Genomic DNA, 27275 nt, shown 5'->3' with positions numbered 1-27275 from the left:
GTCTCGTACAGTATTTGTCCATTTGTCAATGACTTATTTCACTCATCATAATGTCCTCCAGATGCACACATGCTATGAGATGCTTCCCAGATTCATCCTTCTTCATCGCTACGTAATACTCCATTGTGTGTATGTACCATAGTTTATCCATTCATCTGCTGAAGGGCATCTAAGTTTCCATCTTTTTGCTATTGTGAACAATCTTGTAATGAACAAGGGGGTGTGTATATGTCTGTTCGTCACATGCAAAATTTTTGATGAACGTGCATTTTTCTGGAGAGAGGCATTGAATTCTATAAGGGGTCTTTTGACAAAAACAGGTTAAGAACCATTGCTCTAGAACACGGCAGGGCTTAGAAGGCCATCAGTGGTAAATGTCTCTAAGGAGTCTATTACATTGAGAGTAAAATTGGAACTCTTAGGCTTCCATCAGGATTTCCCTAATTGTGTTTTGAAGTATTAAAATAGTTGTTAACAGGTTTCCGCTGCCAAGTAAGTGTGACAGATGATGCATACTATATTCTTCTCTTGGATATTCAAAATCCATGCTCATCATATTTAGGGCGCTGAGAACATATCATCAAAGAAACATGTTTAATCTTTACCCAGAGGGATCTTGGTTTGTTGTTTTATGTGCAACACCCTCCATGGGACACAGGAAATTTGACTGCTCTTAGTAATGTCAACTTCAGCAGTAATAAAGTAGTTTTCTCAGTATAATCTGTTTTTTTAAAGAATATCTTAATTTTACGTTCTTCGGGGTGCTATTTTATGAGTTTATAATGGAGAACAGAACGGGAAGAAAAGAATATTGGCACTTCTGGTGCCTTTGTGCTAGGAAAGACCTTTTAAGAATTTTCTGAGTTTTTTTTTTTTTTCTTTCCACACTTGGAGCAATTTACAAAAATAATCCATTCCATTTTAGAACATGCTGTTCTTTCTTGGATGGAGCTGAAAATATGCCTCCCTGTAATTTTTAAAGCTTTATTTCCCTGATATCTGTTAATTAAGTCTGCTTCCCTGTGAGTCTTAGATATTCATTCATCCTGCCTCCCTGATGACCTTAATCCAAGCTAAACCTACCTCGTTGCTTTAAGTTTTTTTCAGATGATATGAGTTCTGGGTCTCTTTACATCTCTGTTGCTCTCCTGGATACATTCCAGTCGGTCACAATGCCCATCTTAAGTTATGGTGTCCAGGACTGAAAATTAATAATAGTAAGTGTTTGATAAATTTTTATGCCAAGCATGGTGCTAAAATGCTTTCCATGATCCTATATCATTCAGTCTTCAGGATAACCCAAGAGCAAGTTCTTGCCTCCATTTTACAGCTGAGAGTTTAACAGTTCAAAGAGTATTACAAAACTAACGCAAGTAGTCAGTGATGGAACCAGAAGTAGTGTCCAGGCTTGCTGACTCTTCACTCATGGGTCATGTTTCTAAACATTGCTCCCAGGTTGAGTTTGTTAAGTCTGTTTCCTCTTCATTCCAGCCATGCATACCTCTGTTACTATGGTTTAAGATTGTATTAATACCTTTTGCTATTTATTACCCACTGGAGTCTTTGGAGTCAGAACTTTGTTTTGTTTTTTCTAGACCTAAAAGAAAAGAGCAGAATATGGGAAAGTTAGTGGACTTTTAAACAAGGGCAATTTGTAAGCCCTGTCAATATAGGTTAAAACTTTAAAAGCCATAAAAAGTAATGTTTATATATTGGTGAACATTCAGAAGACACAGAAAAGTATAAACAAGAAAAAAATCACCCATTATTCTGTTACTCAGTGATAACCATTATTCTGCATTTTCGAATACTTCTTCCAGTCTTTTTCTCTGTGCATGTTTGCATAATTGAAATGGTGGTGTGCCCATATGTGGGTGTGTTTTGTCTTCCTGGTGCCCCCTAGAACTTTCACTTTGGAGCCGTGGTGGCACAGTGGTTAAGAGCTTGGCTGCTAACTTAAAGGCTGGCAGTTCAAATCCACCAGCTGCTCCTTGGAAACCCTATGGAGCACTTCTACTCTGTCCTGCAGGGTTGCTATGAGTCAAAATCGACTTGATGGCAATGGATTTGCTTTGAGTTTTGGTTTGTCTTCCTAAACCTTGACCTAAGCACTTCCCCATGCTGTTAAAAGCCTTTTACAACATTGTTAATAACTGGGTAATATTCCATCATATTCATATCAATGTATGCAGTCATTGTTCTGTTGAATATTTAGGTCACTCCTAATTTGTTGCTGTTGTAAAAGAAAGCTACACTGAAAATTGAGTCACAGCATGTTGGCCTCTATTTATTTTTAATATTTTCTTAAGACATATTCCTAGAAATGGAATTGTGGCCTGAAGAGAGCTTTCCTGAGTGCCTGAATGCAAGGATGGCGGTGTAGTGTGGGTTCCTTGATGTGGTTTTGGTTCTTTTTTTGTGCAACATTGGGCATCATACTCCTTGGCTAGTAGTCTAACCATAGTTAAGCCTCACAATATTTTAAATGTAATTATAGTGTTAAAGCAAACAAGTATATAAAATTTGCTCATTGCCATCTGTCCTCTCCTCTTCACCTCCCCCCGTTCACAAGCAAAAAAAGAGAAATCTTTTCTAAATGCCTTTTTCATTTTAAAATAATGTGTAAGCCTGGGTTATTTAGCATTTATTCTGACTTTAAGTAGAATTAAGAGATATAGTACATATATGCAGTTCTAGCAGGTATCTAAAATTCTAAGTAAGATTGTCTGTAAATCCCTGGCTTTTTCTGTATTGGTTTCTTCTCAGAGGGCTGTTCTAGAATTCTGCCTGATAGGGTTACTGAAACTTTTTTTTTTTTTTTAACTTTAGTAATACACTTTATTCATTCAGTATATTGAAAATGGTATCATTTGAATACACATTCAGTTTTTATAATATTAATGAGATGGATGTTTTACTTTTTTTTTATATTGGAAATCCGGTGTGTGTGTTATACTAGCAGCACACCTCAGTTCAGGCCAGCCGTACTTCCAGGGCTCACTAGCCTTGTGTGGCTACTGGTTACCACACTGGACAGAAGAGAATGTTGCTCTTTACTGTGGTTTTCTTAAAGGAGCAGGGCAAGAGATGTTACACAGCGTATAAAGGCAAGGTCCCTCCCTAGATGGCACAAATGGTTTGTGCTTGACTACTAACCTAAAGGTTGGCAGTGCTAACCCACCAGAGGCACCACAGAAGAAGGCCCTGGCGATCTGCTTCCCTAAGATTACAGCCAAGAAAACCTTGTGGAGCAGTTCTACTCTGGGATCGCCATAGTTGGAATTGGCTCAACAGCAACAGGTTTGGGTTTTTTGTTTTTATCATAAAGGCTACGTCCTTAAAATCTGCTTTAGACAACTCTCTCCGAAGTTTCCCACTCAGACAACTGCTAAGATTCCCCCACCCCACTGACCCTCAGCTCCCTCTCTACTCTGTCTCACTCTCCACTTTCACTTGCTCCTTCTCAGTTTACCTCTCCTGCCCCAAACCCTGACACTGAAACCACTAATTCTCCGAAAATCACTTCTCCTGCAATTGTAGTGAAAACAAATTGCTACCCTATTTGCTTGTTCTTTTTTTTTTTTTTTGTAAACTTCAGATGAAGGTTTACAGAACAAACTAGTTTCTCATAAACAGTACACATATTGTTTTATGACATTGGTTAACAGCCTCATGACATGTCAACACTCTCCCTTCTTGACCTTGGGTTCCCCGTTACCAGCTTTCTTGTCCCCTCCTTCCTTATTGTCCTTGCCCCCTGGGCTGTTGTGCCCCTTTAGTCTCATATTGTTTTATAGGTCTGTCTAATCTTTGGTTGAAGGGTGAACCTCGGAAGTGACTCATTACTGCGCTAAAAGGGTGTCCGGGGGCCATACACTCAGGGTTTCTCCAGTCTATGTCAGGCCAGCAAGTCTGGTGTTTTTTCGTGAGTTAGAATTTTGTTCTACAATTTCTCCAGCCCTGTCAGGGACCCTCTATTGTGATCCCTGTCAGAGCAGTTGGTGGTGGTAGCCGGGCACCATCTAGCTGTACTAGGCTCAGTCTGGTGGAGGCCATGGTAGATGTGGACCAGTCTGTGGACTGATCTTTACTTTGTATGTTTAGTTTCGGTTACTGACAGTTTTAAAAATTGTCTTATGATTATAAAAATATATGCTCATTACCGAAAATTCAAACAATACAGGATGTATAATGTAGCCAGTGAGAGCCTCCCATAGCCATTTTTTACAATGTCTGTATTTTCCCTAATATTTTAATGCATATTAACAAGTATTTAAATTTTTTTCATAAAATATGAGCTGTTTAGCAGTGTTCTTAATATATCTGTGGCTTTGTACCATCCCAGTGCATTTGCCTAATTTTTAACTGTACCAAATATGAATGTACCATCATTTAGCCTTTTTTTGGGGACAGATATTTGAAATCTTTTTCTTTTTTTTTAAACTCTTTTAATAAAAGCTGCAGTGAACATTTTCATTTATTTATTTAGGATAAATCCCTAGAAATAGAATTCATAGTTCAATGGACAAATAATATTATTTCTTTTAAACAAACAAACAAACAAACAAACAAAAAACCCAAAACTCAGTGTCTAAAATTTTAAAAAGTGAAAAACTGTCCTACTTTCCCCAAGTTAACAGTTGTTAATTTTCTGGATGTCTGTTAGTCCCTGTAAAAAAAACCAGTTGCCATCGAGTAGACTCTGGCTCTGGCGACCCCACGTGTGTCAGAGTAGGACCGTGCTCCCCAGGGTTTTCAGTGGCTTGTGTTTTGGAAGTAGGTTGCCCAGGCCTTTCTTGTGAGGCGCCTCTGGGTAGACTTGAATCTCTCCAATCTTTCGGTTAACAACCAACCGCGTTAATCATTTGCACCACCCAGGGATGCTGGTGATCCCTGTAGATTTATCTTTTTCCTGGAATGACTTGACAGCAACTAACAACAGCAGACATGATGAGTGTTCCATAGTTTACGCATTTCTGAACGGTGCTACAGTGAACAGCCTGTGGGTGCGTCTGAAAGACAAGTTCTTACAAGCTGGGTTGCTAGACCAAATGGTACGTATATTTTAAATTTTGGAGGATTTTTCCAGATTTCCTCTAAAGAGATATATGTATGTGTGTCTGTTTTCCAAAACCACCATGGCACTAGGTATATAAATTTTTGAAACTTTGCTGAACTGATAGAAAAGGATTTTATTAATTATTACTAAACTTAAAAGGCATTACTATAATTTAATTCTTTTTATGTCTTACTCCATTTTTGATTTATGCGTATATATGTACACAGACACACAGCTAAAATTTATTAATCTTATTTTGATTTAAATATATACTTGAACAAAAAATGTGTATGTGTATATATAAATTTATTAATCTGTGGCCCCTAGTATACTCTCACACTGAAAAAGGTTCCCCCTGCTACCCCCCAAAAAACAAGCTACAAAAATATATACCTGTGTTTTCTTGTGATCCTGTCCCCACTCCCTGCTTACATGTTTACTCCATTTAGAATTTATTGAATTATTTTTTTCCCTTTACTTATATTAAACTCAAAGGTCTGTGTTGGGCTCGGGCTCTTGATTTTTATTTCATTGACCTGTTGATTCCTGTTTGAGTAGCATTTTCATTCTTTTCCATTTTTCTGTCTCAGTATTTATTTGTCTAGGTCAATCTTAGATTCATGGTGTTAAATTCCCTCCAGAAGTATCTCTGTGGGGGCTACAGGTAGTTCCTGGCTTACAGTGGGGGCCCGTTCCGACGACTTGGTCGTAAGTTGGTTCTGACATTAAGTGAAACACCTTTCTTTTTTTTTTTTTCCTTAAGTTTCTTTACTAACTGCCTTTTATTATTAGTATCTTTATAAATCCAATCTTTATTTGTCTTTGGGGGTTGGAAACATTACATATGAACTTAAAGAAATGATGACATCAGCAAATTATGCGACGCAGCATTGTATGTAGTACTTATTACCAGCAATAATAACGTGTACCAGAAAAACCAAAAATGGACAGTCGGAAGTGTGATTTGTCGTAACTTGAATTACATCGTAAGCCGGGGACTACCTGTATACTGAATTTGATTTTATATAGTGAGAAGTGATTTTCATTCATTTTTATTGAGCAGCTTTGTGTGCCTGGAATCAGGTGTTAGGGATTCTGGAAATTTATAGTCTATCTGGGGAGAGAGAGAAGAAAATGAACATGTAAACAAGTAATTTACTTGTATTTTCTCTAGTCGAACTCACCTCTTTTTAGAGGTGAAAAACTGAGTCTAGGAAGTTAAGTGCTGCAGCCTCACAGCTAGTTTGGAATGGAGTATGGGCTGGATCTCCAGTCTCCAGCCTGCATTTTATTTTTGTTCATGTATCTGCCTTCGTGTGCTGCTTCATTTAATAAATTGTAAATTGAATACTTAAAGCACTGCTAATATCACACTAGTTGCCTTGGGTGCTGTCTAAAACATTCAGTGGCGATTCAGCTTATATGTACCTAGGTACCTGGTAGTCCTGGAGGAGTGTACCTTGTAGAGAGACTCCTTACATGTAGAGAAAGTCGACATGGTTCCAAGCAGCATAGATAGGGACCCGAAAAACCCACTGCCGTCAAGTCGATTCTGACTCATAGTGGCCCTATGGGACAGAGTAGAACTGCCCCATAGGGTTTCTAAGGCATGGCTGGTAGATTCGAACTGCCAGCCTTTTGGTTAGGAGCCCAGCTCCTAACCACTGCGTCACCACGGCTCAGTGGATAGGAACAAGAGAGTTTAAATAGTATTATATCAAATGATTGTGGAAATTTACTTAGTAAAAATTACTTGATGAAAGAATGACATGAGATTTAGGGGACAAAGGAGTGAATGAAGTAAAAATAAACATGTGGTGGAATCAAGAACTTTGGCAACAGTGAGGGAGAAATGGAAAAATGCTCACTAATTGGACAAGAGGACAGTCGGTCTTACATTGTTTTAACATCCAGCATCTCTGTGTACCATTTAATGTTCTGTTGCTTCCATTGGGACCCAACGTAAAGCTCCATCTTCTCCTGCATGAGAACAAGGAAAGCTTTGGAGACTGTTGACATTTGAGTAAAATGTAGAAGAATGAATAGGAGTTCGCAGGATGGACAAGGGGCACAAGTGCACTCTAGACAGAAGAAATGATGGCATTTGTATTCGTAAAGGCAGGGAGAGAGGGAGATTGGGGGGGAGGGGTCCAGTGCTTTAGTTTTGAGACCTGCTTAACTGGAACACATGTCTTTGGGGGAATGAGAAGCAGTGATACTGGAAAAGCTGAATTCTTAGAGCTGAGGATTCCCTGAAGGATTTTTAGCTAGAAGGGGTAAGGTTTACATTAGAAAGCTAACTGACAGCCCTGTGGTTTAGAGAAGAATAGGGAATCCAAACCAAACCAAACCCACTGCCCTCAAGTCGATTCCGACTCCTAGCAACCGTATAGGACAGAGTAGAACTGCACCATAGAGTTTCCAGGGAGCGCCTGGTGGATTTGAACTGCTGACCTCTTGGTTAGCAGCCGTAGCACTTGACCACTACGCCACCAGGGTTTCCGATTAGAGATGGTAAATTGTTGATACCGTTCCAGGGGAAAGGAGTAGATGCCCTAACCAAGGTCAGTGCTGTTAAACAGAGGTTTGATGGATTTAGGAAGTCAAATCAGCAATGATCCAGAGTGCCTGGATATGCTCAGAGGAGATGAAGATCATTCCAGTATGGGGTTAGGTGAGTGGTCCAGGTGCCCTTTAACATGCCTGCTAACCAGATGGTCAGTTGTTTGAACCCATGAGCTACTCCTCAGGAGAAAGATGTGTCAATCTGATTCCATAAAGATTTATAGTCTTGGAAACCCTATGGGGTAGTTCTGCGCTGCCCCGTATGGTTGCTTTGAGTCAGAATCAACTCGACAGTAGGGAGATTTTTTTGTTGTTGTTTAAAGCGTGATACTACATTTATTCCACCAATATCTGTTGAGACCAACTAGGCCGCCTGTTTCTGTGCTGTGACATCATCTCCGTGTTGGCGGTGCTCCCCAGACCCTGTTGTGATTGTACAGCTGCCCTCCTGCATGGATGTTCCCCTTCTCTCCCCTTCCCCATCTGTAGGCATCCTCCTCACCCCATTCCAGACTGCCCTCCCTCAGGGTCTTCCTCCTAAGCTTACTTGGTCTCCACCCCAGATGCTCAGCTCTACCTAATGGCTTTTGGACTGGCTTGCTGGGGAAGAGGAAGAGAGAACTCCTGATTTTGACAGAAAGACCTGGGCCAGTTGCCATTGAGTTGACTCCCAACTCATGGCAACCCCACGTGTGTCAGACTAGAACTGTGCTCCATAGGACTTTCAGTGGCTGATTTTTCAGAAGTAGATCACCAGGTCTTTTTTCCTAGGCACCTCTGAGTAGACTCAAACCTCCAACCTTTCTGTTAACAGCCAAGTGCATTAACTGTTTCCACCACCCAGGGACTCCAAGACACAGGGGCCTCCTGCTATTTCACACTCTACCAGAGCACCAGCCCCCAGAGTACACCCTGTGTCACCCAGTCCCAAGTGACTGGTCCTTCTGGTTCTCTTGGCAACCCGCACCGCCTTTTCTCTCCTGGGGTCCTGCAGCAATGGATGCCGTAGCCTGACTTCTCACACTCGTTGCTTGCGTGTGGAGAAGCAGTTCAAAGTTAGCAAAACAAAGTGATGTTGGTAACAAATCGAAAAAGGCTTACTAGATAAATAGTCTTGTCTTCTTTGACGTGTAGGTACAGTCAGGCCAGGTTTTAGTCCCAGTCTTTTTGTAGAAAACCAAAAAGTTTTCTGAGGCAGCTGTAGTCAAATGTGATGCAGAACTGTGGCCTGGGAACTCTTAGAAGGGAGTCTTCAGAGGATTTTGAACACAAATGGGGTCATACTTACAGTGTTTCAACTTTGATTTTCCTGTAATTAAAAATTAAACTGAGTTTTGATACTGAATGGTATCCTGTTTTGTACCTTAATTTATTTAACCGTGTCCCATTGTTGAACATTTAGCTTTTTTTCAGTTTTTTACTACTGTAAATAACACGTGAGTTAGTAGGAATTTATAATGTGCTTTTCCAGTAGAAGAGAAGCCTGCCTTCATTCTGCAGCTCAGGTTTCCCAGTTAAATGCGTTCATGTTTCTTTTTCTCTGGCATTGTAATAATTGGAATTAATTATTTATATAGTTATTTCTCTTACCAGCCAGAATATAAGTTCCATGAGGGCAGAGATTATTTATTTTAATCATGACTATATATTATATAAGTAGCACCAGGCACACAGTAGGCCTGAGAATGTTGTTGAATCAGTGGATAATAATTAAATGTGAAATATGTTACTTTGCCTGTTTCTACAGCAGTTCTTATTGAGGGTTTCTTTACTGAATAAAGCAAAACTCCTCTCAAGATTCAAGCATTGAAAATGGTAGGACTTACAGTGGGAAAATCTGCCCCCTCCCAGCATGCCTGCTGTATGCCAGTACTCTAACGGCCCCCCTCACCGCCCCCCTCACCGCTCCCTCACCATTCCCTCACTGCCCCCCCCACCACCTCCCTCACTGCCTCCTCACCATTCCCTCACTGCCCCCTCGCCATTCCCTCACTGCCCCCTCATCGCCCTCTCACCAATCCCTCACTGCCTCCTCACCGCCCCCTCGCCATTCCCTCACTGCCTCACCATTCCCTCACTGCACTCTTCACCGCCCCCTCACCATTCCCTCACTGCCCCCCTCACCACCTCCCTCACTGCCTCCTCACCATTCCCTCACTGCCCCCTCGCCGTTCCCTCACCGCCCCCTCGCCATTCCCTCACTGCCCCCTCACCGCCCCCTCACCATTCCCTCACTGCCCTCCTCACCACCTCCCTCACTGCCCCCTCGCCATTCCCACACTGCCCCCTCACCATTCCCTCACTGCCCTCCTCACCACCTCCCTCACCATTCCCTCACTGCCCCTCACCGCCCCCTCGCCATTTCCTCACTGCCCCCTCACCGCCCCCTCACCATTCCCTCACTGCCCTCCTCACCACCTCCCTCACTGCCTCCTCACCATTCCCTCACTGCCCCCTCACCGCCCCCTCACCATTCCCTCACTGCCCCCCCACCACCTCCCTCACTGCCCCCTCGCCATTCCCTCACTACCCCCTCACCGCCCCCTCACCATTCCCTCACTGCCCCCCCACCACCTCCCTCACTGCCCCCTCGCCATTCCCTCACTACCCCCTCACCATTCCCTCACTGCCCCCTCACCGCCCCCTCTCCATTCCCTCACCGCCCCCTCGCCATTCCCTCACTGCCCCCTCACCGCCCCCTCGCCATTCCCTCACCGCCCCTCACCATTCCCTCACTACCCCCTCACTGCCCTCCTCACCACCTCCCTCACCGCCCCCTCACTGCCCCCTCACCATTCCCTCACTGCCCCCTCACCGCCCCCTCACCATTCCCTCACTGCCCCCTCACCGTCCCCTCACCGGTCCCCTCACCACCCCCCTCACCGCTCCCCCTCACTGCATCCTCACCACACCCTCACTGTGCCAGTGTGCAGCTCAGCTTTCAGTCCCAGGGCCGACAGAGGGAAAGTGACTTGTACCCTGCTGTTTGTGACCAGACCTTGTAGTATACCCATGTACGACCTGTAACATAGCCCCTCTCTGTGTTTCCCTCGTACATACACATTCATGTATGCACATATACACAAAACAGGGAAGGGCCTAAGAACCAGTATCTTAAAAAAGTTTATCAGATAATTCTGATCAATTAGGATTGGGACTGCTAAATTAGAGCACAGCATTCACTAATGCAGTTAAAGGATTGGCTTTGATTATTCTTGTTAAATCAGTTGTATGGTCATGAACTATATCCCCACCTCTATTGAATCTCCACAAATATGTATGAAGGGTTAACTTTAATAATATTTTACATTTATGTATTTTGACTTCCCTAAGCAAGCTCCTTACAAAGACCAGGATTTTGACTCGTGGTCCAGGGCTGTCTCCACTGTAGGTTTTTTTGAGGTTAGGGGAGAATTAACAGTGTCAGTTTTCATACCTTTCCTGCCATTTAATGTTAGAGGATGTTACTGTCCTTGTTTTAAACATGGCTCATTCCTTCGGCTTGTAGTTTACAAAGCAAAGCATAAATGGTAGCTAATGAAATTATTTTGAGGACTGAGTTGCCTGCAGAAGGAAAGTGTGTCACTGCACTGATTGTGTTCTTTACCATGTATATTTTGGACATTTTTAAGGAGAGGATGTGCCTTGTCTTGATTTTTTTTTTTGAAAAAATCAAACCCCTTGTCGTCAAGTTGATTCCAACTCATAGCAACCCTATAGGACAGAGTAGAACTGCCCTATAGGGTTTCCCAGAAGTGGCTGGTGTATTTGAACTGCCACCCTTTTTGTTAGCAGTCGAGCTCTTAACCACTGAGCCACCAGGGCGCCTTGTCATGATTAGTCATAGCTAAATGTCATTCTAGTGATTATTCGTTTTAAAAACATGTGAGTTTCTACATATATATTATGTATACATCTTACATAGTGATATATAAGAATGTAAATACTTAAACTCCCTGGAAGGATACACGAATGTGTGAATACTAGGGTAACAATGGAGGAATGCTCTTATCCTTTTTCTCTTGGGATTTAATTGTTTTTTAATGCAGCACATGAAAGTTTAAATTTAACATTAAAAACATTTTTTTTAATTACTCATAAAATATTAACTGTGGAAGAGACTTTTAAGGTCATATGGTCAATCTGTTCTTTTACCGGTAAGTAAAAATAAGGCACAGAGTGGGGGGATATAGGATGTATCCAGTCATACACTTGAAACTGGAAGGAGGAGATAGGGTATTTAGGTAGGAATAGATGGCAGAAGCTGAATCCAAACGTGTGTAGTTAAGTATGGTGTTCCTATTTCCTATCTCCAGTAGATGGGGTTGTCTGAGACTGGGTGGGATTTTGTAGAATTAACCGAGAGGTGGGGGTGGGGGCTCATTGAATAACTACATTAGTAAATAGCCTCTTCATGAGGCTGGAGGAATCCCTAAGACTGTTGCCCTGAGATCCTCTTTAAACCTTGAGCAGAAATTACACCCTGAAAGCACCTTTTAGCTAAATAGCAGCTTAGCTCAAAAAGTAAAGAATTTCACTCTTGAGAACTGTGCCTTCATAAAAATTTTTCTGGTAGCTAACTAGCAGCTTAGCTCAAAAAGTAAAGAATTTCACTCTTGAGAACTATGCCTTCATAAAAAATTTTCTGGTTGAGACCAAAGAACAGTTACTGTCAAGCATAGTTGGAGAATAGTTACACTAAAGCATAGATGAGAAGAGTAAGACTAAATTAATAGGAGTAGAACAACTAGAACGGGAATAATGAGAATGTTGACACACACTGAAGAATGTATAACCAGTGTCACTGAACACTATGTGTAGAAGTTGTTGAATGGGAAGCTGCTGGGCTGTGTATACTTTCACCGAAAATATAATAAAGCATTTAAAAAGAAAGAAAGACACAGCCTCTTCAAAAAGAAATCACATTTTATTGCTGTCTTTGAAGGACTGGTAGATTATATTAACACTCTGGCAAAGCCCTTTAACATCATTAATGTTGTTGGGTGCTGTTGAGTCAATTCTGACTCCTAGTGACCCTATAGGGCAGAGTACAACTGTCCCAATAGGGTTTCCTAGGCTGTAATCTTTACAGGAACAGATCTCTGGGTCTTTTCTCCTGCTGAGCCACTGGTGGGTTTGAACAGCTGACCTTTCGGTTAGCAGCCGAGCACTTAACCATTGCCGTACTCCGAAACCCTGGTGGCATAGGGGTTAAGTGCTACGGCTGCTAACCAAGAGTTTGGCAGTTTGAATCTGCCAGGCACGCCTTGGAAACTCCGTGGGGCAGTTCTACTCCATCCTATGTGGTCGCTATGAGTTGGAATCGACTTGACGGCAGTGGGTTTTTTTTTTGGCTAACCCTGGTTGGAACCCTGGTGGTATAGCGGTTAAGTCCTCAGCTGCTGACCAAAAGGTTGGCAGTTCAAATCCATCAGCTGCTGCTCCTTGGAAACCCTATGGGGCAGTTCTACTCCGTCCTCTAGGGTCACTATGAGTCAGAACCAACTCCATGGCACCTAACAACAACAATAATCCTAGTAGGTCAGAAGCATCTGATAAGCTTCTTTAGTGTATATGTCTTTTCTTGTTTCTTGTGTCTTCTTCGCTTCCTCTAAAGATAGATGCAAGGAGCCCTGGTGCCCCAATGGTTAAACACTTGGCTGCTACTGAAAAGCTGGCATTTCGAACCCACCAGTGGCTTCACAGGAAAAAAGACCTGGCGGTCTGCTCCGGTAAAGATTAAAAAAAAAAAAATTACAGCCTAGGAAACCCTATAGACAGTTCTGCTGTGTCCTGTAGGGTCGGTGTGAGTCGGAATCAACTAGGTGGCACACAACAACAAAGATACCTGTTCAGAGATGTTAACTGTAGTAATGTCTGTGCCCACCAGGTGGCATAATTGTTTTGCTTAAATGATTTGAGCTGGTTTTGATTCTTAGTGAGTTACAGTAATAACTTATTTCTCATTTTAATCATAAAAGGAGTAAAAGGAGATGCCATGATATGTTACTGTATTCTTGAAGAAAATTTTGGCATGCTTAGTTTGAGTTACGAGAGAGAAATCGGTGCCGTGTTCCCTTTGCAGTGCCTAATGCTACTGCAAATGTTATGATAATTTTAAAAGGCTGTATTAAAGTTGTAGCTCTGTCCTCAAACCACCTTAGGCTGTCCTCCCCTTGCTCTGCATAGAATATGCAAGATCACAAGGTGTTCTGCTGAATCTCTGCAGTATTGGGGGAGGGGTGAGTTGAGGTTACTGAGACAATTTTCATCTGCATCCTTCCCTGTTTTGGAGGAGAATTTGAGACTCTTACAAATGGTGCTAAGGGCATTTAGTTCATTGGATTAAAACATGAATATAAAAAGGGAAGCTCAGCACGAGGCCACCATCTGTCTCTCACCCTCCATTTCTGTCACTTTCCTCGTCACGGTTGTTCTTAACTCCATTCAAGCTAGATAGAGTGTGTTGATCAGCCTTGCTTAGTTCCTTTTCCCATGCAGCCTCGTCTCCTTATCTAAAATGCCCTCCTTCCTCTACTCAAGAGATGGATAGCACAGAGAGATTTAAGGCCACGGGCTCTGGAGTCAGACTGTCTGAAAGTTCTGTTTTTGCTATTTACCGCTGTGTGACCCTGGGCAAGTTACTTAACTTCTTTGAGCCTCATTTGTGAATAGGGGTGGTAATAGGATTATTGAGGAGAATTAACAAAATAACCTTTATAAAGAGCTTAGAACAACGGTAGCTATTGTTATTACTTAGCACTGTAGCTGTTGAATCTCTAGGAAGCTTTTCCTCCCTTACCTTCGTTATTATTATTTACAGGTTATCTTGCGTTTCCGTGCTGTCCTACATCTACGCTGTTACCTCCTGTGTTCCTGTTCTCTTCTGTTACCTGTGTGTTAATTAAGCTGCTGCAGGAAATTGGTTAATTTTTGCTTTTATATTTTGGCATCATACATAATGCAGTGTTTTGTACCAAGGAAGCACAGCTCAATAAGTGTTTGACTAGGGTTTAGGAATTTTGTAAATTCGAGTGAGGGACACACACATGGGTGCGCGCACACACACTGTATTTAGATGATCTTAGCCCAACAACATATTGACCTATGTGCTTTCCACGTGGCTAGTTTCTGCCTCTTCAGAAAAAAACCATTGACTTGTTCAGTCCTTGCACGCATTGTAGGATCTCAGTGATTCATATCTTTATTCGTCATAATTTAATATTAAACAATTTTTCTTGGTTGTCTTAATAGGAATTTCCAAGTTTTTTTTTTTAATTTTTATTGTGCTGTAAGTGAAAGTTTACAAATCAAGTCAGTCTCTCATATAAAAATGTATATACAGCTTGCTCTTTACTCCTAGCTGCTCTCCCCCAAGGAGACAGCCCGCTCCTTCCCTCCACTCCCTTTTTGTGTCCATTCCGCCAGCTTCTAACCCCCTCTGCCCTCTCATGTCCCCTCCAGATAGATGCCAACGTAGTCTCATGTGTCTACTTGGTCTAAGAAGCTCATTGGTCAACAGCATCTTTTTCTATCCCATTGTCCGGTCCAATCCCTTTCTGAAGAGTTGGCTTTGGGAATGGTTCCTTTCTTGGGCTAAGAGAAGATCTGGAGGCCATGACCACTGGGGTCCTCCTAGTCTTAGTCAGACTGTTAAGTCTGGTCTTTTTACGAGAATTTGGGGTCTGCATCCCACTGCGCTCCTGCTCCCTCAGGGCTTCTCTGTTGTGTTGCCTGTCAGGGCAGTCATCAGTTGTAGCTGGGCACCATCTAGTTCTTCTGGTCTCAGGTTGATGTAGTCTCTGATTTATGTGGCCCTTTCTGTCTCTTCGGCTTACAGTTACCTTGTGTCCTTGGTGTTCTTCATTCTGCTTTGCTCCGGGTGGGTTGAGACCTATTGATGCATCTTAGATGGCCACTTGCTACCATTTAGGACCCCATACGCCACTCTCCAAAGTGGGGTGCAGAATGTTTTCTTAGTAGATTTTATTATGCCAGTTGACTTAGATGTCCCCTGAAATCATGGTCCCCAAACCCCTACCCCTACTGCGCTGGCCTTTGAAGCATTCAGTTTATTCAGGAAACTTCTTTGCTTTTAGTTTAGTCCAACTGTGCTGACCTCTCCTGTATTGTGTGTTGTCTTTCCCTCCACCTAAAGTAGTTCTTATCTACTATCTAATTAGTGAATGCCCCTCTCCTTCCCTTCCTCTCTCCCTCCCCCCTCTCGTAACCATCAAAGAATATTTTCTTTTCTGTTTAAACTATTTCTCGAGTTCTTGTAATAGTGGTCTTATACAATATTTGTTCTTTTGCAGCTGACTAATTTCACTCAGCATAATGCCTTCCAGGTTCCTCCATGTTATGAAATGTTTCACAGATTGATCACTCTTTTTTATCGATGCGTGACTACACCACAATTTATTTATCCATTCATCCATTGATGAGCACCTTGGTTGCTTCCATCTTTTTGCTATTGTAACCAGTGCTGCAGTGAACATGGGTGTGCATATATCTATTCATGTAAAGGCTCTTATTTCTCTAGGAAGGAGTTTCCAAGTTTTAAAAACTATTGCATGTGTGCCATAACAGAATTGTTATTAAAGCAAAGGACAGTTAGCCCAGTGATTAATTCTTCGGCTTGTGTAACAGATTAAAATGTCAGATAAACTGCACAAGGCAAGCCTGCGCGTTCTCCCTTCACAGGTGACTCGTTGGGACTTCCCTGAGAGTTGGGGGAGGCTGGTACATACATACATGTGCCCAGGCCCAGGAAATTTCCCAGCAAGTCCTGAAGCCACAGGAACTTTGCTCCTCGTCCTGATCCCAGTTCACCTGACAAATCCCTGGCTCACCATGGCTCCTCAGTCCCAGATTGGGATTAACTCTGGGTTACTTTAGTCTTTTGGGGTGAAATTGAGATTGTTACTGCCAGAGATAGAACTTACTGGAAAAGCCCCCAAGGATCCCTGCTTTCTTGGCTTCAGGACAGCTTGTCTCAGGTAGCTTGTATTTCTCTTGCTCCTCTTTCTGTTTCATCTTTTATCCACCCACCTTAAGCATCTGGTTATCCTTTGTTTTTTTTATGAGGGCAATTGAAAATGGATTTCGTTGTCTTAAATTGAAGGCTTATTTTGCTTTAGTTAAGGAAACCACTTGGGAGGTGTTTAAGAATGCACTTTCCATTTTATTCACTGCCCTACTGGCATACACTATAAAGGGGTAGGGTGGGTGGTGGACATGGGGCATTCTGGAAGTTATGGTAGGTAGCCATGCCCTTCTGATTACTAAAGAGAAGAACTGAGGACTGTGGAGTAGGAAAGCAGCAAGAAATAGGGCCCCTCACCAGCATTATTTGTACAGATGGCTGTATCTACTGGGGAGAGCTCATTCCTAGAAAGGCCAAGGAGGTTACTTAAGGAGTACAGTCCTTAAATGTAGTGCTTGTTGCATACTAGGCAACAGGATCTGAACTCGGTTTATCAAGAGGCAGGGACAGGACTTGACCTGGGGCTTTCTTATTGTTTAGTATTGTCGTGTAACCCCGTATCTAAACTGTGCTGCCTTTTACCTTGCTGGGGAAAGAATCCAAAATACTGCCATGGTACTTAGCACAGCACCCCAAGCGGTCATTCATTAAGTGTTTGCCTAATCTTTGTTGGACAGTGAAGACAGAAGAATGAAAAGTATATTTGCTGATGGCTGTCAGATGGTAATTCGTGAACAGATTACAAGACTTTCCGTATATTAACTTATTTTATCACAGCCTTCAGAGCACCTGGTAGAAGTGGCCATTGACCTCACTTATGTAGCTATGACGGTAGAGTTCTATATCTTCCTTTACTTTAGGTCTGAGTCCTCAGAGTGGTCTCCAAGAAAATCTGAAAGGTATGTAATTTTAAAAGGCTACCTTAGTAAGAATGTCTTCTGTTTACAACATGGCAAATGTTATAGTCAGCCTCAGCTGCCACAATCAGAATGACCTTGTCAGTCAATTTTAGCATTTCTACCTCCAGCCAATTCTCATGTTAAAAAACAAAACCAAAAGAAAATAGAGTAGCGTGCAAAGATGCTTGTAATTTTTCAGCTAAATTTCGGTGGAGACAATGGGGACAAAGGACTTGTTATGCCCTCGACTAGTTTAGCAGAGCAGACTGCTGAGCAGGCAGCGTCTGCCAGAACTGCGGAACCAGGTGACCGGCCCCCAGGTGACCACTGCAGGGCCTCCTGTGCCCAGCCAGCCAATGTGCTCAGGTGCTTAAAGGTCACGTGACACACACTCCGTGCTCAGCTAAGGTAAATACTGTGTCTGGAGATCTGTGTGTACAGAGTTGAGATTGTGCAGCAGGAGTGTGGGGTTCCTTGTTCAGTCAACAAATACTTATTAAAAGAAGGAACCCTGAAAGCCACTCCAGAACCCTCTGAAAGCCACTACTGGGCAGTAAATAAGCAGACCTTCTCCAGGGTTGACCCCGAAGTCACTGTAGGTTGTTTTCTGTCACACGTTCTTGACCCCGAGTTCTTGAATACCTCTCCTTACCCATTTTTATCTTCTGCTCTCGTGTGCTGCCCCATGCATCGAGGTCTCCTCCAGTGTGATCCTTGGCCCCGACGGCTCTCGGCAGCACTCTGCCAGTGTGCGTGGTCACTTTCTGTGCAGCCTTACGGGGAGCATCTTCAGAACCTCAGCGCACTCTTCTCTTACTTGACAGAACCCACCCTGCTGTGAAGTAAAACCAGGCAACATGTTTTGGAATAATCCCCTCCCCCTCTTTTTTTAATCAATAGTTTCAACTTTTGTTACAAACTAAGATAATCTAGTTTGTAATTAGTTGACTTTCAGGTAAATTAGAATTTTAGTGCATTCTGGGTGAAGTAACCAGTTAGTTTGCATTCATTATAGAGGTTAAAAAAAAAAAAAAAAAAACAGAAAATTAGTGCCTTAGTATTGAAATTAGTACTGAGTTGCACTATGGGTGATTACTGTTTGAATTATTTCCACTTTTTCTTTTGTCAATGGAAACATTCTTGTCTGAATTATAAGAATACATACTAATAAAATTGCTCAAATTCTTGTTCACAATTGATTTCTTTTTCCTAAATTGACTGTCAGTTATACCACAATTAGAAGGATAGTTATGGTATAATTGAATAGCATAATGGGATTTAGAAGACCTGACTTGTAATTCATTGGATCTTTTCTATTAACTGTTAGGGAGTCCCTGGGTGGCATAAACAATTAAGCACTTGGCTTGCTCACTGAAAGTCTGGCGGTTCGAACCCACCCAGATGTGCCTTGAAAGATAGGCCTGGTGATGTGTTTCAGAAAGGCCACAGCCACAAAGGCCCTCTGCAGCAGTTGACTCTGCCGCACAGGGGTTGCCATGAGTCGGAGTTGCCTCAGCGGCAGCTGTTTCTAGTTGTTCATTTACTAGCTGTATGACAGTAGGTGAGTGGACTGCTCTGAACCTAGTTTTTCAACTGTATATTTGGTTGTTGTACTTCTCCGTCCCTTATTGGGGTTGTAGGGTTCCAAGTGAGATCATGTATGACAGAGTTATTTGGCAAAACCAATTTGATATATTAAGGGTATGTGCACTTTCACAAGGATATATGTACGGGAACATTCATGGCAGTGTGTAAGAGAAAAAACTAGATGTCTTAGTGCCTCTGACTCAGGGGCTAATTAAATAAGGTAAATAGGTACCATAGATATGGAAAGATAATCACATCCAAAACCAAACCCACTGCCGCTGAGTCGATTCCGACTCATAGCGACCCTATAGGACAGAGCAGAAGTGCCCCACAGAGTTTCCAAGGAGCGCCTGGTGGATTTGAACTGCCGACCCTTTGGTTAGCAGCAGATGATCACATATTGTAAGTAAAAACAAGTCGCAGACAGCAGTTAGCATGACCGCATTTCTACTTAAAAAAATAAACCATCAGACAAGGTCTGGAGAGAGAATCTGAAACTGTTACTGGTCACCTGGAGAGTGAGATTTAGGGAAGGGAGGGAATAAGGGGTAAAGACAGATCATAGGTGTGAATGTAAAGCAGTGCTATCAGCTGTTGTTGTTAGTTGCCGATGAGCCTATTCAGACTCACAGCAACTCCGTGTAACATAGTAGAACTGCTGCCCCATAGGGTTTTCTTGACTGTAATCTTTACGGGAGCAGATCACTGGGTCTTGCTCCTTCAGAGTTGGTGGGTGAATTCGAACCCACAGCCTTTTGGTTAGTAGCCGAGTATGTAGCCAGAGCACCACCAGGGGGTACACCTGGAAAGAAAGACTAGAGGAAACCCTTAGGGAGGAAGTAGACTCACCTTTGAAGGTGGCCTCTTCTGCTGGGCCTGAGTCAGCCTTTTCCGTGGTGTTTCCTTAGTGCTTGGCAGCTGGAACTTGCCCCTTATACTGAAATTATCTGCTTGTGCCTAGCTCTCCCACTAGACTCTTAAATCCCCAAGGGCCCAACCATGCCCCCCCGCTTTATAACTCCAGTAGAACATATTGATTGTAAATAGATACTTGTTGAATTGAGAAATTTGTTCAAATAAATTATGATTAGTTCTGCCAATGCTGAACTAAAATATTCTCTTCGTTTTGTCCGCCCCCCCCTTTATAACTTGGGGCTACTTGCCCATTCCTGTCTATGCAGTAGTGTGCCCAGAGCCTCCTAACCCAGAAGGTCTTTGAGAGTTTTGTGGTGATCATAGATATCTTCATTATTGGGCCTCACCTTGTATTGCTAAGCTTTTTTTTAAGGCGCCATTGCCTTTATTTATTATAATTTTTTATCATGGAATTTTAAAATCACATGCAGAAATAAAGAGAATACTATAAATTCCTATGTAACTGTCACCTACTCTAATTAAACTATTAATATTTGCTGATTTTATTTCACAGGTCTTTCCCCTTGCTCTTTTTGCTCGGAGTATTTTAAAGCAAATACCAGGCGTTGTGTCATGTCTCCATAAACACTGAAATATGATATGGACTCAAAAAAATATCGTGCCGTTTTCACATCTAACAAAATTAGACAGAATTCCTTTAAAACGTCTAACACTCAGTTGTAAAACACTTTTCCCCATTACTATTACAGGGTGCTTTTTAACATTGTAGGTTAGCGGTGTTCTGACTTTACAGATGGAACTCTAAATCTCAGAGCAGCTGAGTGTTTTGTTCAAGGTTACAAGCTAGTGAGCTGAGTAATAAGGTCAATGGGAGCTCAGGACTAGTGGTGGATCGCTTAGATAAAATTTGGAATTCATCTCTAAGATTTTTTTATACATAAAAATAGTTTACTTGTTCTTTAACCTTAACTGAGACTAAAAAGGAACCCCAATTTCCTATTTCTAAATAATTATTTTTCAAAGTACCAAAGTAATACTTTGTTGTAGAAAATTGAAGTAGAGCCAAGTTTTTTTTTTTTTTTTAAGTAAGAAAATAATTGTAATCTTACCATTCAGAGATAACTACTGTTAATATCTGAGTATGTTCTTCCACCTGTTTCTCTGTGGGATTTATACATGTAGGATCCTTAATGAGTTTGTTTTGTACAATGCTGTTTTGTTACCTTCTGTTCTCTATTCTTAGTCTCTATTCTGTGTACACATGTCAGTTCCATAGGCTGGCTTGAAGTGTGTGTGTGTGTGTGTGTGTGTACACGTCAGTTCCATAGGCTGGCTTGAAGTGTGTGTGTGTGTACACATGTCAGTTCCATAGGCTGGCTTGAAGTGTGTGTATGTATACACATGTCAGTTCCATAGGCTGGCTTGAAGTGTGTGTGTGTGTGTGTATACACGTCAGTTCCATAGGCTGGCTTGAAGTGTGTGTGTGTATACACATGTCAGTTCCATAGGCTGGCTTGAAGTGTGTGTGTGTGTGTATACATGTCAGTTCCATAGGCTGCTGTGTTCCTCAGGCTGTTTACTGGTCTCTGGTCTTGTTTTTCAGTGGACGAATACATTGCCATTGCTAAAGAGAAGCATGGGTACAACATGGAGCAGGTAATGTCATGATTTTCTTTTGTTGTTAAAAATGGGTTTTTGTAGCCAGCCTGTTAAATTTTTTTCTTTTCTGTGCTGAGTAGCAGTGTTTCCTCATTAGCAACTTTTTGGTGGTTATAACAGTGTTACACAAGGAAGCTCTGGTCACTTTCACTATTTGAGGTGAGTACTTGAGGTCCCTGTGATTGGAAAGTCATCTATAGGTGTCTGTGGGTCTGCAGCAGTTTGGACAGTGGCAGTTTTAGGTGTAGCACACTGTCTCATTTGTGGTGTGCTTGGCATTCTTCTGGTTGTGTGATCCCCCCCCAGCCATATTATCCCAGTTAGACCTACAGTGTTTTGATATTCATGATTTTGAATGACTTTCAGGTCGTAAGAATTTGACCCAAGTTTTTTTTTTTTTTTAATAAAAAATACTGTTTGGAGCCTATTGATGAGAGATCCATTATTTTCCCCCCACAGTGTCATGAAATTTTATCTCAGCCTTATTTCAAACTACTCTTTGAAGCATATTTAGTGGGATTTGTGCTTTTCATGGCATTGATCTAGTTCCTGCAGCCTGTACGTTGCCATCATTTCTCATTCATCCTAAGAACAGAAGACTCCACTGTTCTAGGTTGTATCGATTACACTCTTTCTTTCATCCTTAGCCTTACTTTTAATTATCCTACATGGGTCGTTGAAGGCACTTTCAGAAAAACAAGGCACAATAAAATATCTCCAGAATCTTTCAAAGCAAGAAATGTATGCTTCTCTTTTTCCAGACCCTGAATATGGACTTCACCAGATGGCTCAGAAAATCCTCGGTTTTAAATTCTATTTAGAAAGTATTATTGGGTGGTTGTAAAATATACTTGTATGAGTCCTTAAGGAGTTTAGTCTTCAAAAGTATGACCCTTTTCACTTTAGAATTGTAATATGGAAAATTTTCTCAAGAAAGGGTTCCTAAATAATCTATCTCTTTTGTGTCTAATTTGTTCCTTGCCCATGTGTACATTTTTTTGTTTTTCCTTTCTGAGGTGAAAAGGTTTATAATAGCTTATAAGTGACTTTCTCCTTTCACAGACAGCGGTGTTAGTATGTGCCTGCTAAGAGCGCAGATTCTAGGCCACACTGCTTGGATCTGGATCCTGCTTCAGCCACTTACCTACAAGTTATTTAGTAATGTCTCAGGGCCTCGATAGTCTGATTTGAGAAGTGGAAATTACAGCGTTTGCCTCTCAGAGCTTGTGAAATAAATGAGTTACGTACAAAAAGCTGTATAACTGTGTCTACCATTTAACGCCACATACAAGTTGGCTCTTCCTACTTTATCTGGGTGTCAAGAAATGCATGCTCTTCTGTCACCTTCCTTCCATTGTAATGTTTAATCAAGTCTTTGTTCGCGCTAAAATTTCACTGCTGTTATTTTTCTAGGCTCTTGGGATGCTATTTTGGCATAAGCATAATATTGAAAAATCATTGGCTGATTTGCCCAACTTTACCCCCTTCCCAGATGAATGGACTGTGGAAGATAAAGTCTTGTTTGAACAAGCCTTTAGTTTTCATGGGAAAACGTTTCATAGAATCCAACAAATGGTAAGTGCATTAGCCTCTTCTCCTCGCCCTCAGCCCAGCCTCGCTTCTCTGCAGCACACCTGAGAGATGAAGTCTCGCCCTCCAGCATGGGTATCCCCATTGTTAACAAAGCTCCCCTTAGAAAAAGCAGCTCGTTCTAGAAGCTGTTGGTGTACTCCTACCATCAAAGCTTAACTGAAATTTGCATTAAGTATTAAAGGGATTCTTTTCTAAATAAGCCAAAAGTGTGTTAAGAATATTGTGTATGTAACAAACTCTGACTTGTTTTGATGGGGTTCATCTTTCCTGGGATAAGTTTCACTTACAGTCAAGCTTCAGTAATTTGAAAATGTATCGATAAAGGTTCTTTTAATATATTTTTCCTTATTTAAAAAAAGAGGCTTGACTTATTTCTGAATATGTGAGTGACCTTTATGAAATGTATCTAAATATGTTTATTTAGTCTTCAAAGACTACCTTTAAATCTAAACCAACTGATTTTTTATATTTAGCTTCCTGATAAATCTATTGCAAGTCTAGTGAAATTTTACTATTCCTGGAAGAAGACGAGGACTAAAACCAGTGTGATGGACCGCCATGCTCGGAAACAAAAACGGGAGCGAGAGGAAAGGTCAGTGCAAAGGGGGGCCGTTGTCTCACCACATAGGGGAGTCTTTGAGTCGCTAGAATTCCTAGGAGCTAGAGGATACACTACAATTCCTAGGAAAGGCCAAATGACTGCATTTCCCCCAGTAACTTCCTGGTGGAACCAGAAGTTACGGAAGTACGCCCATGATGTGTGTTAAAGCTCCATGTTGGTGAGGTGTGTTAAATCCCAAGTGTTGGTCTTCACAACTCTCTCCCTGAAGTCAGGGAGCTTCCACTGCAAATGACTAAACTTTCTCAGATACCTGCCCTGTCCCTTAAGGGTCTTAAGTGTGTCTCCTTTTAATAAAAAGGAATCTTTTATTTTCTTGGTTGAAATTTATTTGGTATGTTTATGTAAGACGTATTTGACATGTTTTTATGTTTGGTATGTAAAAAACAAACCAAAAAAACGACAACACAGTTTAAATTTTCTTCTCCGCTTTTTGGCCACATGTTTTGTGCCTGTGTGTGTGAGAGAGAGAAACATTTGATAATTCTTTAGCAAGTATGATAGACAGTCTTTAAGGATAGCTTAGTGAGTAGGATGTTTCTTAACCGTTACTTTCTCAGTCTTTTCTTAGTCCTTTATACAGCATAGAGTGGTGGAAATGGCTGTGTACTCATATTCAGAAGCGGGGTGAGGGCAGTGTGTAGTGCAGTGGGTGTGCACCTGGGCATGCGTACAACTCTGAAGGTTCTACTTACACACTCACAGGCAAGTTCGGTGGCCTCTGTTTCCTCAACTCTGAGGTGAAGGTGCTGGAAGTCCAGAAGGCGGTACATAGTATACGACATGGCTTTTGTGTTAGGGTGGCAGGAGTATAGGTGACTTTTAAAAATTACAGTTTCCACATTTTCTACATTATTTTTATAAATTAATAGTACAAAATAAAACAAAGAAGGATGAACTAGACAATCTCAAGGTCCTTTCCGAGGACATTATTTCAAATGAAAGAGAGTAACATGTAAGGACAGATTGAGAGAATTCAGATCTTTGGGCCCAGGTATAAAATGAGAGCAATACTGAGAACATCTCCAGAGCTCTTTCCAACTTTAAAATTCTAGAAAACTGTGGACCTTGATACATCTGCCTGTTTCTTGGTCTGCAGCATGCATGCTAGTGGGTATGTTTATGACTCAGTTCTCTGTGAGTCAGACTCGACTTGATGGCAGTGGGTTATTCTTACCAAAGGAAGGTAACAAACACTACTACATTTGTTTTTAGTATTGCAGCAACTTTTGATTAAATTTTTTCATTTATTTTTATTATATATTAGGTCTAGTTTATGGTTTTATACAATAAGGCCTATTACTAGAAAGAGGTACAGTCTAGTAAACAAAAGTTAGAATTAAATCAAGAAATAGATGGGATTTGTCATCCTTGACTATGAAATCTTAAGAGTAAAGGCCAACACACCTCCGTTCTTGCTACCCAGGTGCTTTTCTTTGCATTTCTGCCAATGGGGCTGAGAAGTGCTGTGCTTCCACCTCCTGGTGCACCTTTTTGTATTGTCAGGATGCAGACGGGGGCACTCTGCCACGGCAGTAGCATCTGAGAGGTTGTTGCCTGTGAAAGTAATGGCAGGGACTGGGACAAAATTCCCTCAACCCCAGGCTCTTTCTCTGCATGGATACTTTCCTCAGCTAGAATGTCTTGCCACCTTGGGGTGGAATGGGCACGGTGTGTAGTGGGTGTGTATCTGGCTTGGATGTTGGAGACGGAATGGGATATTGGCAATTGATGACGTGCGTTTTCTGCTACCACCACTCTGCACTTGTTTTTAACCGTGGGCCAACTGGGCAGGCTGCTGGCCTCCGCGAGCTTGGTTTTCTCATTTTGTAAGCCTACCAGAGGGCTTTTTCTTTTTTTTGGTTAAGAAGTACTACATGGAAGAATAGTAAACAAAAATATGGGAAGTATCATACAAACGTGAGCTGTCTTTTTAAAAATTTGTTACACAGGCCACCAAAAAACAGTTCCCATTTTAAGACTTGTATGGTCACGAGTAAACAAATGGGACTTCAAAAATGGATTTTTAGATTACCTACAGATGGGGAAAAAGTTTTTAGCTATGACATTTCTGATCAGCCTCTGATCTCTAAGATCTACATGGTACTGCAGAAACTTAACTACCAAAAGACAAATAACCCAGTTAAAAAATGGCCAAATGATATGCACAGGTACTTCACTAAAGAAGATAATTCAGGTAGCTAACAGATACATGAGGAAATGCTCATAATCACTAGCCATTAGAAAAATGCAAATCAAAGCTACAATGAGATTCCATCTCACTCCAACAAGGCTGGCATTAATCCAAAAAACACAAAATAATAAATGTTGGAGAGGTTGTGGAGAGACTGGAACACTTATACACTGCTAGTGGGAATGTAAAATGGTACAACCACTTTGGAAATCGATTTGGCGCTTCCTGAAAAAGCTAGAGATAGAACTAACATACAATCCAGCAATCCCGCTCCTTGGACTATATCCTAGAGAAATAAGAGCCTTTACACGAACAGATAAATACACATTCATGTTTGTTGTAGCACTGTTTATAATAGCAAAAAGATGGAAGCAACCAAGGTGCCCATCATCGGATGAATGAGTAAATAAATTATGGTATATTCACACAATGGAATACCTATGCATCGATAAAGAACACTGATGAATCCGTGAAACATTTCATAACATGGAGGAATCTGAAAGACATTATGCTGAGTGAAATTAGTTGCAAAAGGACAAATATTGTATATGAGACCACTATTACAAGAACTGAAAAAGTAGTTTAAACAGAGAAGAAAATATTCTTTGATGGTTATGAGAGTGGGGAGGGAGAGGGGTATTCAGTAACTAGATAGTAAACAAGAACTATTTTAGGTGAAGGGAAAGACAACACACAGTACAGGAGAGGTCAGCACAGCTGGACTAAACCAAAAGCAAAGAAGTTTCCTGAATAAACGGAACATTTCAGAGGCCAGTATACAAGAGGCGGGGGTTTAGGGACCATGGTTTCAGGGGGCATCTAGGTCAATTGGCATAGTAAAATCTATTAAGAAAACATTCTGCATCCTACTTTGGAGAGTGGCCTCTGGAGCCTTAAGCGCTAGCAAGTGGCCATCTAAGATGCATCAACTGGTCTCAACCCACCTGGAGCAAAGGAAAATGAAGAACAACAAAGACACAAGGTAATTATGAGCCCAAGAGAGAAAGGGCCACATAAACCGGAGACCACATCATCCTGAGACCAGAAGAACTAGATGGTTCCCTGCAACAACTGATGACTGCCCTGACAAGGGAACACAACAGAGAGCCCCTGAGGGAGCAGGAGAAAAGACCGATAACGAGACCAGACTTAATGGTTTGAGGCTAGGCGGACCCCAGAAGTCATGGTCCTCAGACCTTCTGTTAGCCCAAGACAGGAACCATTCCCAAAGCCAATTC

The 27275-nt window shown here is 41.7% G+C and overlaps 1 protein-coding gene across 2 annotated transcripts in view; it reads left to right on the top strand.

The window, feature by feature from the left end:
• RCOR1 (REST corepressor 1) overlaps positions 1 to 27275 on the top strand; it is a 146288-nt gene that overhangs the window by 93998 nt on the left and 25015 nt on the right. For both annotated transcript variants that reach the window (XM_064292942.1, XM_064292943.1), the window contains 3 exons: positions 21576 to 21628; positions 23045 to 23206; positions 23698 to 23816. In XM_064292942.1, coding sequence (XP_064149012.1) covers positions 21576 to 21628; positions 23045 to 23206; positions 23698 to 23816 — 334 coding nt within the window. The remainder of the gene's footprint in view (positions 1 to 21575; positions 21629 to 23044; positions 23207 to 23697; positions 23817 to 27275) is intronic.

The sequence above is a fragment of the Loxodonta africana genome, chromosome 10 (assembly GCF_030014295.1).
Source record: "Loxodonta africana isolate mLoxAfr1 chromosome 10, mLoxAfr1.hap2, whole genome shotgun sequence".
NCBI classification, from domain to species: Eukaryota; Metazoa; Chordata; class Mammalia; order Proboscidea; family Elephantidae; genus Loxodonta; species Loxodonta africana.
Note: the sequence above shows the minus strand (reverse complement) of the source record. Positions and strands in the feature narration are given on the sequence as shown.